Source organism: Panicum virgatum, chromosome 8K (genome assembly GCF_016808335.1).
Source record: "Panicum virgatum strain AP13 chromosome 8K, P.virgatum_v5, whole genome shotgun sequence".
NCBI classification, from domain to species: Eukaryota; Viridiplantae; Streptophyta; class Magnoliopsida; order Poales; family Poaceae; genus Panicum; species Panicum virgatum.
Window position 1 is genome coordinate 52,601,631 of NC_053143.1, and position 15,021 is coordinate 52,616,651.

At 42.2% G+C, this 15,021-nt stretch overlaps 1 protein-coding gene, 1 long non-coding RNA gene and 2 other non-coding genes across 4 annotated transcripts; 2 read left to right on the plus strand and 2 right to left on the minus strand.

The window, feature by feature from the left end:
• The first annotated feature begins 4,453 nt into the window (after positions 1–4,453).
• Positions 4,454–5,073, plus strand: LOC120646404. Its single transcript, XR_005664419.1, has 3 exons — positions 4,454–4,542; positions 4,667–4,765; positions 4,855–5,073. It is a non-coding gene; the product is annotated as an uncharacterized LOC120646404 (long non-coding RNA).
• A 1,411-nt stretch (positions 5,074–6,484) lies between these two features.
• LOC120645183 (WD repeat-containing protein VIP3-like) lies at positions 6,485–9,976 on the plus strand. The gene is made up of 2 exons (XM_039921960.1): positions 6,485–6,965; positions 9,067–9,976. The coding sequence occupies exons 1-2, from the start codon at positions 6,621–6,623 to the stop codon at positions 9,688–9,690; spliced, it is 969 nt and encodes a 322-aa protein (XP_039777894.1). The 5' UTR covers positions 6,485–6,620; the 3' UTR covers positions 9,691–9,976.
• A 349-nt stretch (positions 9,977–10,325) lies between these two features.
• LOC120646614 lies at positions 10,326–10,521 on the minus strand. Its single transcript, XR_005664515.1, has one exon. It is a non-coding gene; the product is annotated as a U2 spliceosomal RNA (small nuclear RNA).
• Positions 10,522–12,461: 1,940 nt separating this feature from the next.
• On the minus strand, positions 12,462–12,658 carry LOC120646603. The gene has a single exon (XR_005664504.1). It is a non-coding gene; the product is annotated as a U2 spliceosomal RNA (small nuclear RNA).
• Positions 12,659–15,021: the final 2,363 nt, after the last annotated feature.

Consider the following 15,021-nt stretch of genomic DNA (forward strand, 5'->3'; position numbering starts at 1 on the left):
AGCTCGCCGTCGCCGGCGAATAATGTTGGAAGGTTTCTGTGGTGGAGCTCGCTGTGCTCATGTATGTCGCGTGGCTGCAATTGCAGATCGAGGAGAAAATTCCGGACGCCGCTTTCGCCGTCCGTCCACATCACGTGACTAACGTGACCATACCTTCTCTGTAGTCTGTACCCTGTCAGCTCTCTCCCCGCCGCTTCTCTCTACGCCCGTCTACACGTTGTCCTCGATCCGAATGCATCGTGCCCTGCAGAGGTCAATTTGGAGCTCTATCCAATCGTTTCGGCCACAGCGAGGCGGATGCTCGATTTGTGAAGGATAAGCCGTATGCGACATGTTCCATGCAATTTTGATGCCCTAATTTGTACTGGGGACAAACAAATAATAAATTATGTGCTTCCTTTGAGCTAGGCCTCGCGAAAGGGTCTCTAGCTGATTTAGTTAGATGGCTCCGGTAGCATTCTTCAGGTTCTAAGTTTGGTTTCTGATGGGAGCGAATTTCAGGTTGAGATTAAAAAAAAAATCTCCCTCGCCGGCCAGAGAAGTCAGGGTTCGAAGAATATTTTTTCGACCGTGAAACCGAGGTGGCTTCCTCTAAATGAATAACGGCGGGAGCCGTCGTACCCCGAGCGAGTACCGCGGTCGACTTTCTAATGAGGCTAAGCGTGTTTCCAGCGACATGAAGCAATGTTTTGCTGGAACATCCTGTGACGGTGCTGCTCGCGTGGTTTTAAATTAAAGGGATTAGTAGAATAATTAATCTCTTTATTCACCATATGTGCAAAGGAAATTCGGGGGGGGAAGAGCTTTTATTATGTGGCTAGTGAATAATCTTGTTGTACAAACAATAATACTAATAATTCAGTTAATTAATTTTATTCTATGTACAAGATAACCACGCTACACGTAAGGAGCTAATAAATTAAGCTTTACTGCTTTAGATATGAGGTCGGAGTGCGTCCCAATGTTTTGGTGGTGACATATATATCGACAGGTACGTACGGCAGCCAGGTAGTGGATGCTATGGACCGGAGAGAGAGGCTGTGTTCACTTCCCCGAACTCCTCCAAATTTTCCAAATTTTCCATCACATCGAAATCACATCGAAACATTAAATATAGCAAATGACTCATGCATGGAGTACTAAATATAGATAAATAAAAAAACATTAAATATAGCAAATGACCCATGCATCGAAAAATCTTTTGAGCCTAGTTAGCCTATAGTAGTATAATATTTACCACAAACAAATGAAAAGTGCTACAATATGCTACAGTGTCCGATGTAACCTTTTCTACCGGATTTTCACGGATCTAAACACACCCAGAGAGGTGGTCATGGCTGTGGTTACGTGTGCACACGTACGCCTCTCGTGCATGCATGCATCCCCTCTGCCCACAAGCATCTAGATCGGTCGAGCTGATGTGGCACATGTGGCCTCCAACTAACATTTGCGAGCTTAGCTTGCACGATTGGCCAAGAGAAGGGCCGGCACAATAATCGTGCCGCCTGCAAGTAGGCACCAATAATTCTTCTGGAAATCTCAAGAAAAGAGGAACACGGTGTAGTCAAACAATAGATGAGACATGTGCTTGCTAAAGTAGACATTATGTTCTGGTACTAACCTTGGGAGTTTCAGAAGACAATTGTCCCATTAGGGATTATGCATGTGTATATGTAGAAAGTACTCATAGGCCTTATGGGCTAAAGTATATGGACTTTGATGTACTTAACAACTACATGCGGCAGAGCAATAAAATCATATGTAATGACTTTATTATGGCTTGTCTTACGTTTGCACTATTGTACGATAGCTTAAATTAACCTTCCGTTCCGCAGGATACATTAGCACATGCAAACAATTTTAAAACTTAAAAAACTTGTAGTTCTTAAACTATCCATCAAACTCAAATTCCGATTGCACAATTGTATCTTGTTCGACGAGACCTTCAAAATAAGATCTCACTTGTATATATTTCGACAATATTTTTTAGAACATATAAATTGCTTTATGTACAATGGAAAAATGCAAAAATAAATTAGTTAAAATGCTCAACCAATATTTTAAAATTGTCTATTATTGATCATGCAATCAACATTCATCTACTTAACAAAGTTGTTTACCCTTATCCACTAATAATACTAAACAATCTATCTTCACAACATGAACACCAATATCCACTTAACTGAACTTAGGCATGCGAAGCAACATTATGTAAATTCATAAGCAATTTTTGCAAACATCGTAAGCAAATTAGAACACATGAAAAAGTATTTTTTTTCTAAAAAATGTATATTATTAAAATATAGTGGTGTGAGATCTTGTTTGAAAGCATTAATTGAAATAAATACAACTGTGCAATCGGATTTTAGTTTCGATGCTCGGTTTTGAAACTATGATTGTTTTTTATTTCAAAAATATGTGCATGCATCCTCTTTGTCCTACTCTCTTTGTTCCCCACGTGCATGCACACCCCAACTCAGATGGCGGCCGTACCAGTAGTTTAATTTACGGCCGGCCGTAAGTTAGCCGTGTCCATATATATCATATAATCCACAAAAGAAGGAACAACATGAAAGTTAACTTAAGCAAATAATAACAATAATCCAAGAAACATGGGCCGGGTGTCTTCTCTTAAATTCTTGGACAAAATAAGAGGGTGAAGCAATTCAGACTGGGAAGCGGATGGGATTGAATCATTGAAGGAGTGTTTCGTTCATATGGACCAAATTAGAATCCTCGTGAAGAAAATTAAAGGCGCACACACATCGGTCAGAATACTCAGGTCCATATTCTCACCGAGTAGAAATTAAGTAGGCAAAGACGACTAATGGTTAACTGAGCTAAACTAATTTGAATGGAGCGCACACAATAAAACCAGACGGAAGACCATAGAACAGAAGAATGATTGGCCTATCCAGCATGCCCCCCTCCCCCTCCCCCAAAGAGGGAGAAGAAGAGGAGAGAAGGGAGAGAAAAAGAAGAAAAGGGGTGGAGTATGGAGAAGGGAGATGAGCCCCTCAAAGCACAAATCGTGGAACAGCCACTGAAAACTAATGTTTCGAGTGTCAAGGTTCATCCTAATTGTAGGCAATATTTATGTTTATTCCTCTAATTAAGTTGGAAAAGAAATCGAAAACTTAAACACTATGTATGAATCAAATAGTTAAATATGACCCTGCTTTGGGGTAAAAATTCAGTAGTAGTAAGAAAAATCTACATTTCCTCAATCAGAACTAATACAAATAGAAAAAATGAATCCCTCGGCGATTAAGGCTCTCCTATACCAAGCTGAGAGTTGTATGGTCCTGTACCAAGCTTTGAAGGATTCGAGTAAATTTGATAGGCAGAATTGGAATTAATTTATGAAACGATTCAGTCAATGCCCAGCATCTTTTGCCTTTTTTTCTTATGCTTTCGTTTGATGGAAAATGGCACAGTTTCAAATCTATCTATCTCTACACTATAAAGAACCAAAACAATTGAGAACTTTTTTCACCCAAAACATATCCTCATACCCCTCACGATGGCCCCACATGGCAGGCTCGAAGTGGTAGAAAGTTTTGGCAGACAAGAAAAAACTAATGGCAGGAAAATACTTCTGCCCTTTTGGAGCTACTTTTTTCACCAACCAAAAACTTACCCGGCCGCGTATACCCACCGTACCAAAGCACGCCCATCGTCGCCGGCGTCCCATCAACCCCATCTCCGCTGGCGATCCACACACCCCATTTAAAATTTATGGATCATCGTCCTCGGCTTGCTGATATTATAAATATCCAAATTCCTTCAAAAAGATCTAGATGCGAATCATCAGGTACACTACTTAACTGACCATGCAACACCTGTTAATGGATCGTGATTTTCCCCATCTTATTGATGCATGCCTGATTGCGGGCAGGTGCCACAAACGTGAATGATGATTCCCAAGAGCGCATGCTTTAGAAGAGAAGAGAATGATACGCCGGTATGAACGATGAAGAAAAAGGAAAGAAACGTGCAAAGGCACACGAGTATTACCACCGAAAGAAATTAACATGTACCCCTCAGGCGAACCATGTTTTAGTCAAAGATGTGATATACTGTCTATCAGTTTTGTTCATTCATGTTCTTCGACAATAGTGATTCATTGTCAGAATCTTCATCACCCCCATGGACCTAATGTTGCAGATTCTGACGCCGATGGTGATGCTCTGAACAGGTGGGACTGTTGTAGCAGATAATCACGGTTCCGGCTCATGCGTACCTGTTATAAGACAAGGTATAATATTCTGACATTATGCCAGCTCACATGTGAGGATTTATGCAATGTACTAATTTTCATTTTTTTTCCATAATTTCTTGATCCATGTACTGCCCCAACTGATGTACCATCATTTGGTGGGGATGGTAAGAGTACATTCGGGTGCAAATGTTTCATGTTCAGACCCTTTTAAAAAGTTTGTAATATTCGTGTAGATTTAATGTCCGGTGCGACCGACGGTGATCCACAAGATTGGCTTCATCGAAACTACAATTATTCAAGGCAACGACCTGCATCGTCAGGTGGTTTTGAAGTTTCTTGCATAGTTTTTTTTTACTCAAACCACATCCGTAGGATGTTGGTTATATTGTTTCACCTTCGGTCAAAGACATGGCATAAGGTTCATCAAGGAAAAAATATATGCAGATCTTACTGAAGAAGAAAAGGAAAGAAGGCATGCAAAATCAAGAGAGTATTATTGTAAGAAAATGGGCCACACAGCTTTGGAGATGCATCAGACTCCGGGTAAGTAATTTTCTCATCATTTAAATTTTTAAATATTAAATATAAATATTCAATGTAGTTTCTTATACTTATTATTTGTTTCGTGCCAGATGGGACGGGGATGCAAACGCTAGATCACTGCTCGTCACAGCTCAACGCAGTTAATAGTCCTTGGGACCAGCAGCAACGTAACATCTACATCGTCCATGCTCATGATCTATTTGTTTCGAATGTACATTACTCCTATGCAGTATAATATGTTATTAAAACCATATGATCTTTTTTGTCACATTGTGATTTATATAGTACTATGTTAAACACATGCGTGTCGCACGTGCATTTTACTAGTGCTTGTAAATGTTAGATAAATTTGTCAAAGCAATCATTACCTTTTAGTTATACCTGGATGAGGGCAAAGGCCTGTTGGAACAGTTTACCAATGTGCAGGTGTATAGTAATTTGTTTATACAAATAAATAAAAAAGCTTCATTTAATGCCTTTATTTAATTCACAATTTCCGCCTTAGAAAGAACAACATTTTTTTTTTCTATTACAATCGATGGCACATTGTAGCACGGAGGGATGAGATGTTTACAAATTGGAAAGAAATTTAAGGACCGTTTGGATAAAAAGCTTACCTGCTGAAAGAGTTCATTCTGCTGGTCAACTAAAGCCTTGTTTAGTTCGCGAATTTTTTTGGGTTTTGGTACTGTAGCACTTTCGTTGTTATTTGACAATTAATATCCAATTATAGACTAATTAAGCTTAAAAGATTCGCCTCGTCGTTTATAGTTAAACTGTGTAATGAGTTATTTTTTTCAACTACATTTAATACTCCATGCATATGTCCGAAGATTCGATATGATAGATACTATACAAATTTTTTTGGAAACTAAAAATTTGTCTGCAACCCTCAAACTGCAAGCTCAGAGAAGGAAAAAAAAAAGAACTTGAATCTATCAACGAAGGCTTGCATTCGTTCCAAGACCAAACAATGGAGCGCACAGTCGCACCACCAAGTTGGGGATGGCCTGCGGCGTGCGCACCGGAGAAGCATGTTTTTGTTCATCGTGTCACACAGTCACTGACATATACCGCGCAAAATTCGAACCTACCACCATACAAGATCAACAGTAGTAATTGTGTTTCCTATCTAAACAATAGATTATTCGACCGAGGTGAAGTCTTATTAATTTATTGGCATCATATTCATCTAGGAGTGGAAATCCATGGTAATTTTTAATTATCTAAATTTTAGAAACTACTGTATTTATAAGCACTACCTGATCGACGTTTTAGAAGAGTTAACTATAAAGATCAGCGAATAAGGTTCTAATTTGGATCCTCTAGCTAATAATTAACTATTAGAGATCCAAACAGATCAGCCAATGAAGTAGTTAATTATTCTCTCAGATAATTTTTACTATAGTATTTCAGTAGCTGATTGAACCCAGCTAAAATTAGCTAATTATGTGTAAAGTCCTTTTTTTTTTACCCTGATCCACTACCAGCACTAAAAAATATAAGGGTAACATGATCCATTCATATTAAGAGAATAAAAATTAGCTGATGGATGGATCCAAACACACCTAAGTAATGGTTAGCTAGCTAAATTATTATCAATTAGCTATCTGCTAATTGATACTATTAGTTCGGAATCGGAAGGATAATAACAAGGTCTAATTCTGGTTTGCAGTATCTATCAAAAAAAAATTGCTTCATGAAAAACTCTCTAAAACCCACAAAGCCCTCCTCTTCCTCTCCTCCCCTACCCAACCAGGGACGTCCCCCAACCAGACCGCGCGCGCCGCCAATCTAGGGTTTCCCCCGCCGTCCTCCCTCCCCTCGCCGACGAGGTGCCGGTCAAGTTCGGGCGATGAAGCTCGCGGGGCTCAAGTCGGTGGACGGCGCCCACGAGGAATCCATCTGGGCGGCGGCGTGGGCGCCCGCCGCCGACCACCGCCCCACGGCGGTGCTCCTGACGGGCGCGCTCGACGAGACCATCCGCGCCTGGCGCCCCGACGACCTCGCCGCCGCGGGCCCCCCCACGAGGGGCCACGCGCTCGGGGTCGTCTCCCTCGCCACCCACCCCGCGGGCGCGCTCGCCGCCGCCGTGTCTCTCGACAGCTTCGTCCGCGTCTTCGACGTCGACTCGGGGGCCTCCGTCGCCACGCTCGAGGCGCCGCCGTCCGAGGTCTGGGGCGTCCAGTTCCACCCCAAGGTGAGCGCGGCTGGCCCAACCCCTTAGTCAGGACTCGGGATTTTCAAGGCAAAAAAAAAGGCTGCTTTCTTGCGATTTTCGCTGCAATAATGCTAGAAGGTTCGATGGGGAATGTGCCAAATGTGTGAGATTTTGGTGAGATGTGCGGTAGTTCTAGTTATTTTTAGAGTGCCAAAATGCTGCCCTGCGTTGGATTTAGTGTGTATGACTTCTATGAAGTTTAGATGTTGTTTGCTAATTATTAGTACTAGTACTACTAGTACTAGTACTAGAAGTACTAGTACTAGTACTAGAAGTACTAGTACTAGTACTAGAAAGGGAAGATTGAAGATATTGATAATTCATCGGATGGCCTGGTCGCTTTCTTAGGTTGCTGTGTAGAATGCCATGATAAAAATATGGCCTTGGATAGATTACTACTAGTATTTTGCATAGTTTAGGGAAAACAAATTACTGCATATGGATAGTCTAGTTATTTGAAGCATAGCGTGCTGTCCTGGTTTACATTTCTTTTTTGAAAATTCTGATATAGATTTTCTGAGTTGTATGATCCACTGCGTATCTGCGATTTTACTCATGGTGGAATAAAAGATTATGAGTATTCCTCTGATGGCTTAGTCATTTCTGTTGGATTCAGTGAAAATGCAACAGTAAAAATATAGCCTTGGAATGAGAACAACTAGGATTTTGCATAGTTACAGAAAAATAAAATATTACACATGGAGGTTTTCCAATCCGCCATCGATGTTTTTGCATAAGTGAGGTCTGTGGTTGCCTGGTTGGTACATTTGGAAGTGGAAGGCAAGTCTGTCCAGTTAATTGTTTTGTTGCTTCATCAACATTGAGGCATGCCAGCTTAACCCTTCACCTCATTGTTGCTTCTCGTTGTCCAAATAAATTTGTGGCACTGGGCCAATTGATACCCTCATTAGGTTTTTATGATCACCTATGCTTATTGCTTACTGCTGATTCGACATTCTTATAGGCCTATAGCTTCAGTAGAATATGGCTGTTGTTGTGAATCATTCAGTTCAATAACTAGTTTTGCACATGGTTGCAAAGCTATACGGACTTCTTCCTGACTCATGTGCGTAAATTCTTATAATAGTTGTGATTTTCATGATACTTCTGTTTGAATAAAGCAGACCTTACTATTTTACATACTGTCAGTACATTCAGTCTGTTGAAAGTCCAGTAGTTGTGGGGGTGAATTTAATTTAGGAGTTCATGTTTTGCTTTTGGACTTTCTCAAAGCCTTAATTATACTTAAGAAAGCCTTTTCCCTAGTACTTGAAACTTGTATTTGTATGAAATAAATCTACTTCTTGTCATATGTGGATAGTATGCAAGAGCTTGAGAAAGTGATTTGCCGAAGTAGTAAAGCTGTTATTAATTCGGTCAAACCAAGGTTCTAAAAAACGCTAGACGCTAGGCGAACGCTTGCCTATGGTTTAGAGTTTTTTGTGATTAGACGTAGATTGAACATGATTAAACGTGTGTTGTGATTAAACGACACTGTGATTAAACGACACTGTGATTAAACGCAATGCTTGGCCACCGTTCAGCGTTTAATCAAGATTAAACGACGTTTAAAAACGTTTTTTAGAACACTGGGTCAAACAATGTCTTCTTCATGTGGTTCACCTAGCTTTATTCTGGACCATAATTGATCCTGTGGCATAATATCTTTAATTGAATCATTGTCTAAAACTTGTTGGAACTTGAAATTGAGGCTGAGTTTCCCCATACTCAGTATGCTTGCCATCGCTGCATATTGACAGACATGTCCATGTCCAATTGAATCTAACCTGGTTCCAGTTTGCATGGTCAATGTATAGTATTTGATCTTTACACGGTTGATTTGTGTAGGCTGATCATTCAGCTTTTCTGTCCTGCACTATCTCAATCAGCATAGTTAGCCAGTTTTAGTTACCATATTTTCTTTGTCTAAAACCTTATTTGTTTCAGGCTTGTTGTACCTAGGATTTCTTTTTTAATAGAATTATCCTGCTTTCCTGACGCTTCCAGTTGTTCAAATTGGTTGTTTTTTCTTCAACTCAATTGCTATTGAGATAGGCTAACCGTATCCTTTCTTTGTCAGGGTAATGCTCTGGCTGCAGCTGGTGGTGGTAGTGGGTCAGTAAAGCTCTGGGACACAGAGAAGTGGCAGCCAATTACCAGCCTTGCCATCCCACGTCCTGAGGGAGCTCGCCCTGACAAGACAGGCAGTGGCAAGTTTGTCCTTTCAGTTGCCTGGAGCCCTGATGGAAAGCTCTTGGCCTGTGGTTCCATGGACGGCACCATCGCTGTGTACGACGCAATCCGCATGAAGTTCCTCCACCACCTTGAGGGGCACCACATGCCGGTGCGGTCCATGGTATTCCCCCCTGTAGACCCCCATGTGCTCTTCACGGCCTGTGACGACCGCCACATCCACATCTATGATGCCAAGGAGAAGGCCCTCATCGGGGCCATGTCAGGCCACGCGAGCTGGGTGCTGAGCATCGACGTGAGCCCCGACGGCTTGGCGGTGGCAACGGGATCCAGTGACCGCACAGTCCGGCTCTGGGACATCAACATGAAGAGTTCGGTGCAGACAATGAGCAACCACTCTGACCAGGTCTGGGCCGTTGCCTTCCGACCGCCTGGTGGAGCTGGAGTCCGGGCAGGCCGGCTGGCCAGCGTGTCAGATGACAAAAGCATCTCCCTGTATGATTACTCATAGTTTTTCATACCGCTGCAAGGCCTCTATTGTAGTTTGTTGAAGTCCAACAAGAGAAACTCATTTGGCTGTGAAGGTTGGAGGACCTGTTGTACAATCCTAATTGAGCTCCTATCTTGCAAGCAAAGCAAGTTTTACTTCCTGTTATTGACTTGTCTCAAAGGTCGTTGAGTTGCATACTTATCCCAAATTTCTCTGCCAGTGATCACTGTTTGTATCGATTTCAAGTACATTTATCTTAGTGGTTGTTGATTGGCGACATGGTGATTAAGATGAGATTTTATAATCCGTTCAAGCCTCACAGGTTGCATCTTCTGTTTTTCTTTTTCTCTTTTTGTGAAAGGAGGTTGCATCTTCTGTTGCTGGTGTTAAAAGATGTTTTGCATTTTCTAATCTAGATATTTGTGAAATTGCTATCATTCTGTCGCTGTGGTGGTGGGTCGGTTATTGAAGAATACTATCAATCATAGTTCTCCTGGATGGATCTGAATTTTCAGCACGCATACAAGGCCATTCTCGTCTAACGCTAACCCCATACATGATAACTAGTTCAAACATATATCATACATTCCTATTCCTATTCCTATCATATCCAATCTATAAAAATACATCTAGAGAAATTTTAAATCTTGATTTGGTTGGGGTGTGCCAGGCTCAAGCAGTAGTGCAATGCTAGAGCGACACACGATGATCCAGATAGCAAGCTATCATAGCGGATCCTTCCCCACAAAAAATAAATTTAATATCATTGTGGGCACGTGTCCGACATATCAAATATTAAACTGATAAGAACAGATACTACACTTGATCTTAGCCAAAAGGCCGAGGAAAAACGCGGCCGGGGGGTGAACGGACCCCACCGTTTTTCATTAAGAGGAAGCGACTACGGCTTCTCCCGGCCGCGGAAAAACCCCCGAACCCTGGCTCATGCCCGAGAGCAGAGGCAGAGCGCTCCATACGGCAAGGTGGGGCAGTTGCCCCAGCTACCGGGCGGCAGCAAAATCCTTCTCCCGCTCTTCCCCATGCTATGCTGTGGCCATAGCAGTGGAGCTGCGGCCGCTGGGTCTGTTAGTTCATCAGCATAGCGTCGAGAGGTTGAAGAAAGGCGAACAGGTATTTGGGCCGCGGCTTCTGGGCTTGGCTAAGTGAGCATGCAGATGGCCCAGTAGACACCATAGCAGTGCCTGCTGCTTTTCTTTTTCTTGAAAAATTTACAGCAGCTGCTGTCTCAGAAAATTACTAGAGTTTAGAGTGTTTTTAAGATACTAAGATAGAATGCTATGCTGTGGAACAAGATTTACAGCCGGTTGCAATTTAATCCGTGGTTGATGCATTCGCATCAGTTAAACTTCTGCATAACAAGCACATGCAAGGGGGGTAAAGAACGGTGGTATTTTTCTCGTAATAGGATTTGACTAAAATATTCATGTTATTTCAATGCTTTTCTATAAAATCAGGTATACATATGCAATTTTTTATATACTAGTAATGTTTGTTGCGCGAGTGTGGCCCACCTAAAATTTTAATCGAGCTCCGCCACTGCCCAAGAGGACCAAACCTTACGGCGAGCACAGCGAGAAAATTTTTTTATCCCACGGACCGAAAATTCGCTCCATATGGGAATCAAACCCGGCCGCGGGGTGCCACCGGACACCCTCAACCAACCTAGCTAGCGACCTTAGGCTTAGCCAAAAGGCCGAGAAAGGTATGAGTTGCCAAGCAGTACCCTTTTTTGTATCCTCGTCTGCCTCGCGGCTCTGGCCTAGCGATGTGGGACTAATAATGCTCCGCAAGTACTCACAATCAGAGGGACGTAATCCCAACCGGGCCGCGTTATCCTGTTAGCTTTGCAGTCGGCCCATTAAGGAGCTCAGAGCTCGAACGCTAACGAAAAGGCCTAGAGGCCCCTCCAATAAGAATCCGACACACAAAAAAAACTGATGGCAGAAGAGTTTAGCACACAACACCACATAAGCTTCTCTATCTATCTATCTATCTATCTATCTGTCTATTTATCTATATATGTTGATGTGTACTGTTTGCATATACAGTTACTCTATGTTTGTATAATAACCATTTGAAAAGCTTTGCCAGTAACATGTGAAAATTGAGTTTTATTAGTGCCGATAGCTTGTAGTAGTAACAATGCCTTGTGGCAAGAAAACTAGTTGTGATTCGTGCAATAGTTGAGACGATAACGGCGAAGTATTGTACTTCTTTGTAGTTTTTGTCTCATCATGCACTTTATAGTTAGGACATCTGATTTGATCATAATATTCCCACACCCTAGTACCCTACCGCATGCAAAGTTGTCCATATATAATTGCCATAACATCTTTAACTGAGCCCCTCCTTGTCCACTTTGCAAGGCTATTTTCATCTGAAATTATTTACTTATGCGTGGATAATCGCTGTACTCACTTCAACACAATTATGGATATCCCTCTAATCAGTACTATTAAGGGCTTAAGGCAAGTAGCGACTGTTAAAAGTGGTCTGCACTATACTCTTATGACCAAATAAATCTTACAAAATCCCAGTTTTAAACTTTAAGGTCATGCATATCACTGCCATAACTTTGAGTAAGCATTAAGCAAGGCACCTTGAGTGCATCATGGATATTTACTATCTGATTACTAGTTTACACGGACATGTGCTTTTTTATTTTTCTAACTAATGCTAATGCTTGGTAGATACTGGTTTCATTAATTAATAAGGAATTTAATTATTTATCAAAATACATCTATCTAAAAAAATTTTAAATCTTGATTTGGTTGGGGTGTGCCTGGCTCAAGCAGTAGTGCAACACTAGAGCGACACACGAGGACCCAGATAGCAAGCTATCATAGCGGATCCTCCCCCATAAAAAATAAATTTAATATCATTGTGGGCACGTGTCCCACATATCAGATATTAAACTGATAAGAACAGATACTACACTTGATCTTAGCCAAAAGGCCGAGAAAGGTATGAGTTGCCAAGTCGGGGTGCCCCTCCTTTTGTATCCTCCTCGTCAACCACGCGGCTCTGGCCAGGCGATGTGGTACTAATAGTTAATAGTGCTCCGCAAGTACTCCATGTCTCATAATCACAATCAGAGAGACGCCGTGCTATCCTGTTAAGCTTTGCAATCGGCCCAATAAGGAGCCCAGAGCTCGAACGCCAACGAAAAGAGCTACAGCCGGCCCCTCCAATCAGGATCCGACACAAAAACTGCTGCCAGGAGAGTTTAGCAATACCATGAGCTATTGAGCTTCTAACCAAGAAACGGATTAAAAGGCACTCCATAGGCTTGAGCAATCTGACAAGACAAACATAGAAGCCACAGATTACAAAGCACTCCATATCTGCAAGGTTCCTGCTCCATTTATCTGGAAGGCGTACAAATGCTCAAGAAATTAACAGATCACTAAAGAAGAAGGCACCATGCGTGCATATATACTACTGCAGCCCAATACCTATGTGTCACTGATACGCGATACGGGTACGGCGATACGTGAGTTTGAAAAACGACATAGTGGTAGTATAGAGAGAGTATCGGAGTATCCAAGTATCGAAGTATTAGATATGCAAGCATCGGATACGGGTACGGCTGGGTTAGTGAAGTATCGGTGATTCATAGCCCAATACTTCAAATGCTACTACTAACCAACTAAACGGTGCCCTTTATCCACTTCAGATGCAGCTGCCAGCAGAGGTCGCAAGACATGCATCTTGATCAAGACACTCATGAGGAGGCCGGCACGATCGAGCGGGTTTCCTTTTTCAAGTCTGCTTTATTAATTTTCAAAAAGAAAAAGTCTGCTTTTATTTTCGCGGATCGGATCAGGGACTGGTTTTGTTTCGTTTCTTGATCGGCGCGGAGCAGGACTCTTCATCACGGGCTTCCGATTGGCAGCCTGCCCGCTCCATCTCCGTCGTCTCCTTCCCCAACACGGAAATCAAATCCTCTGCACAATCTATCTGCAACGCGAGTAGAAATCGACGAACTTGCACGGATTCCTTCCAGTTCGTCGAGCAACGAATCGAATCTGTTTCTTGTTGGAGAGGGTACGGTCATGGAGGAGGAGGAGCTGCAGCAGCAGCAGCCGGAAGGAGAGAATCCTAGTCGACCGCTCCCTCCCGGAGTCCGCGCCCTCCTGGAGTCGAGCAGCAGCAGCAGCTCGGACCCATTCGAGCGCCGCTGCGCCATGAACCTGGCCAGAAGCTACCTCCCCGTTCCGCCGCCACCGGCGCCTGCTCGGTAACCATCTGCAATTTTCGAGTACATCTTTTCACACATCACGGCCGCATCAAAATGCCAGCTTTAAACTTATATCGACATTTTTCATTTTTTTTGAGTAAGTGCACCATGGATATCATATATAAACATATCTTATGCAACTTTTACTATCTGATTACTAGTTTACATGGGCAAGTTATGTGTTTATATGAGAATTTTTACAATGATTGAAAGTGGTTCATCTGATAGAATCGTGCCGATGTTCAAGGTAGGAAGTACCTAGATACAAGTACCAAAAAGTGAGACCGAATATTAATTTAATTTATTTTTTGTAAATACTTTCCATATTTCTCTAACTAATGTTGATGTTTGTTAGATACTGGTTTTACTAACCCTGTTTAATATTTATCTACCACTTTTGTACGGTGTTTCAGTTTGATACTGTTGTTGTTGGTGCAGCAAAATCACTCACACACGCAAGTACAGGTTTCACGCACCTCCAAGTGTAATTCTTGAGAAGTCCAAGAGATTTGCAAAGGGAGCCTTGGAGCACTACAACAAAAGGAGAAAGGTGTGCTTCTCATTCTGTTCAGTCCTTTTTTTCTAAAAAAAAAGTAGAATAACACATTATCTACTTTGAATTGGTAATTTGCATGTCATGACCTGCTTAACTTCTTGTGCCCGGCAGATCAAGTTTGAGCTGCTGGATGTGATGCCTGTGGCCATGATGCCTGAGTCAGGCCTTTGTACACGCATGTTAACTTCACTGCAAGGTCCAGCAAGGAGGGTTCCAAGGAGCAGCTTTTCTTTGCTGAACTTTACAATTGTGGCAAAAGGCGGGCTCCAGGTGGCTTCCTTGTGATTTGTTGTGAACCATTGGGTTCTGACTCTACTGGTGAGTTTTTCCCCCTTTCTTTCTTTTCTATTCGTTCAAGTTCATCACAGTTTCTTCATGACCTAGAATTCTGTCAAGAGTTGACTAGCTGGTGTCTAGAAGCTTTAAAAGTTTGCAGTGTTGCAGGCTTTAATCTGCCCCAAGGCTAACTGTACATGTGACGCAAATGATGCCTCTCCAGTGGACACCTGCCCCACAAAATACCAAATGCTTTGTT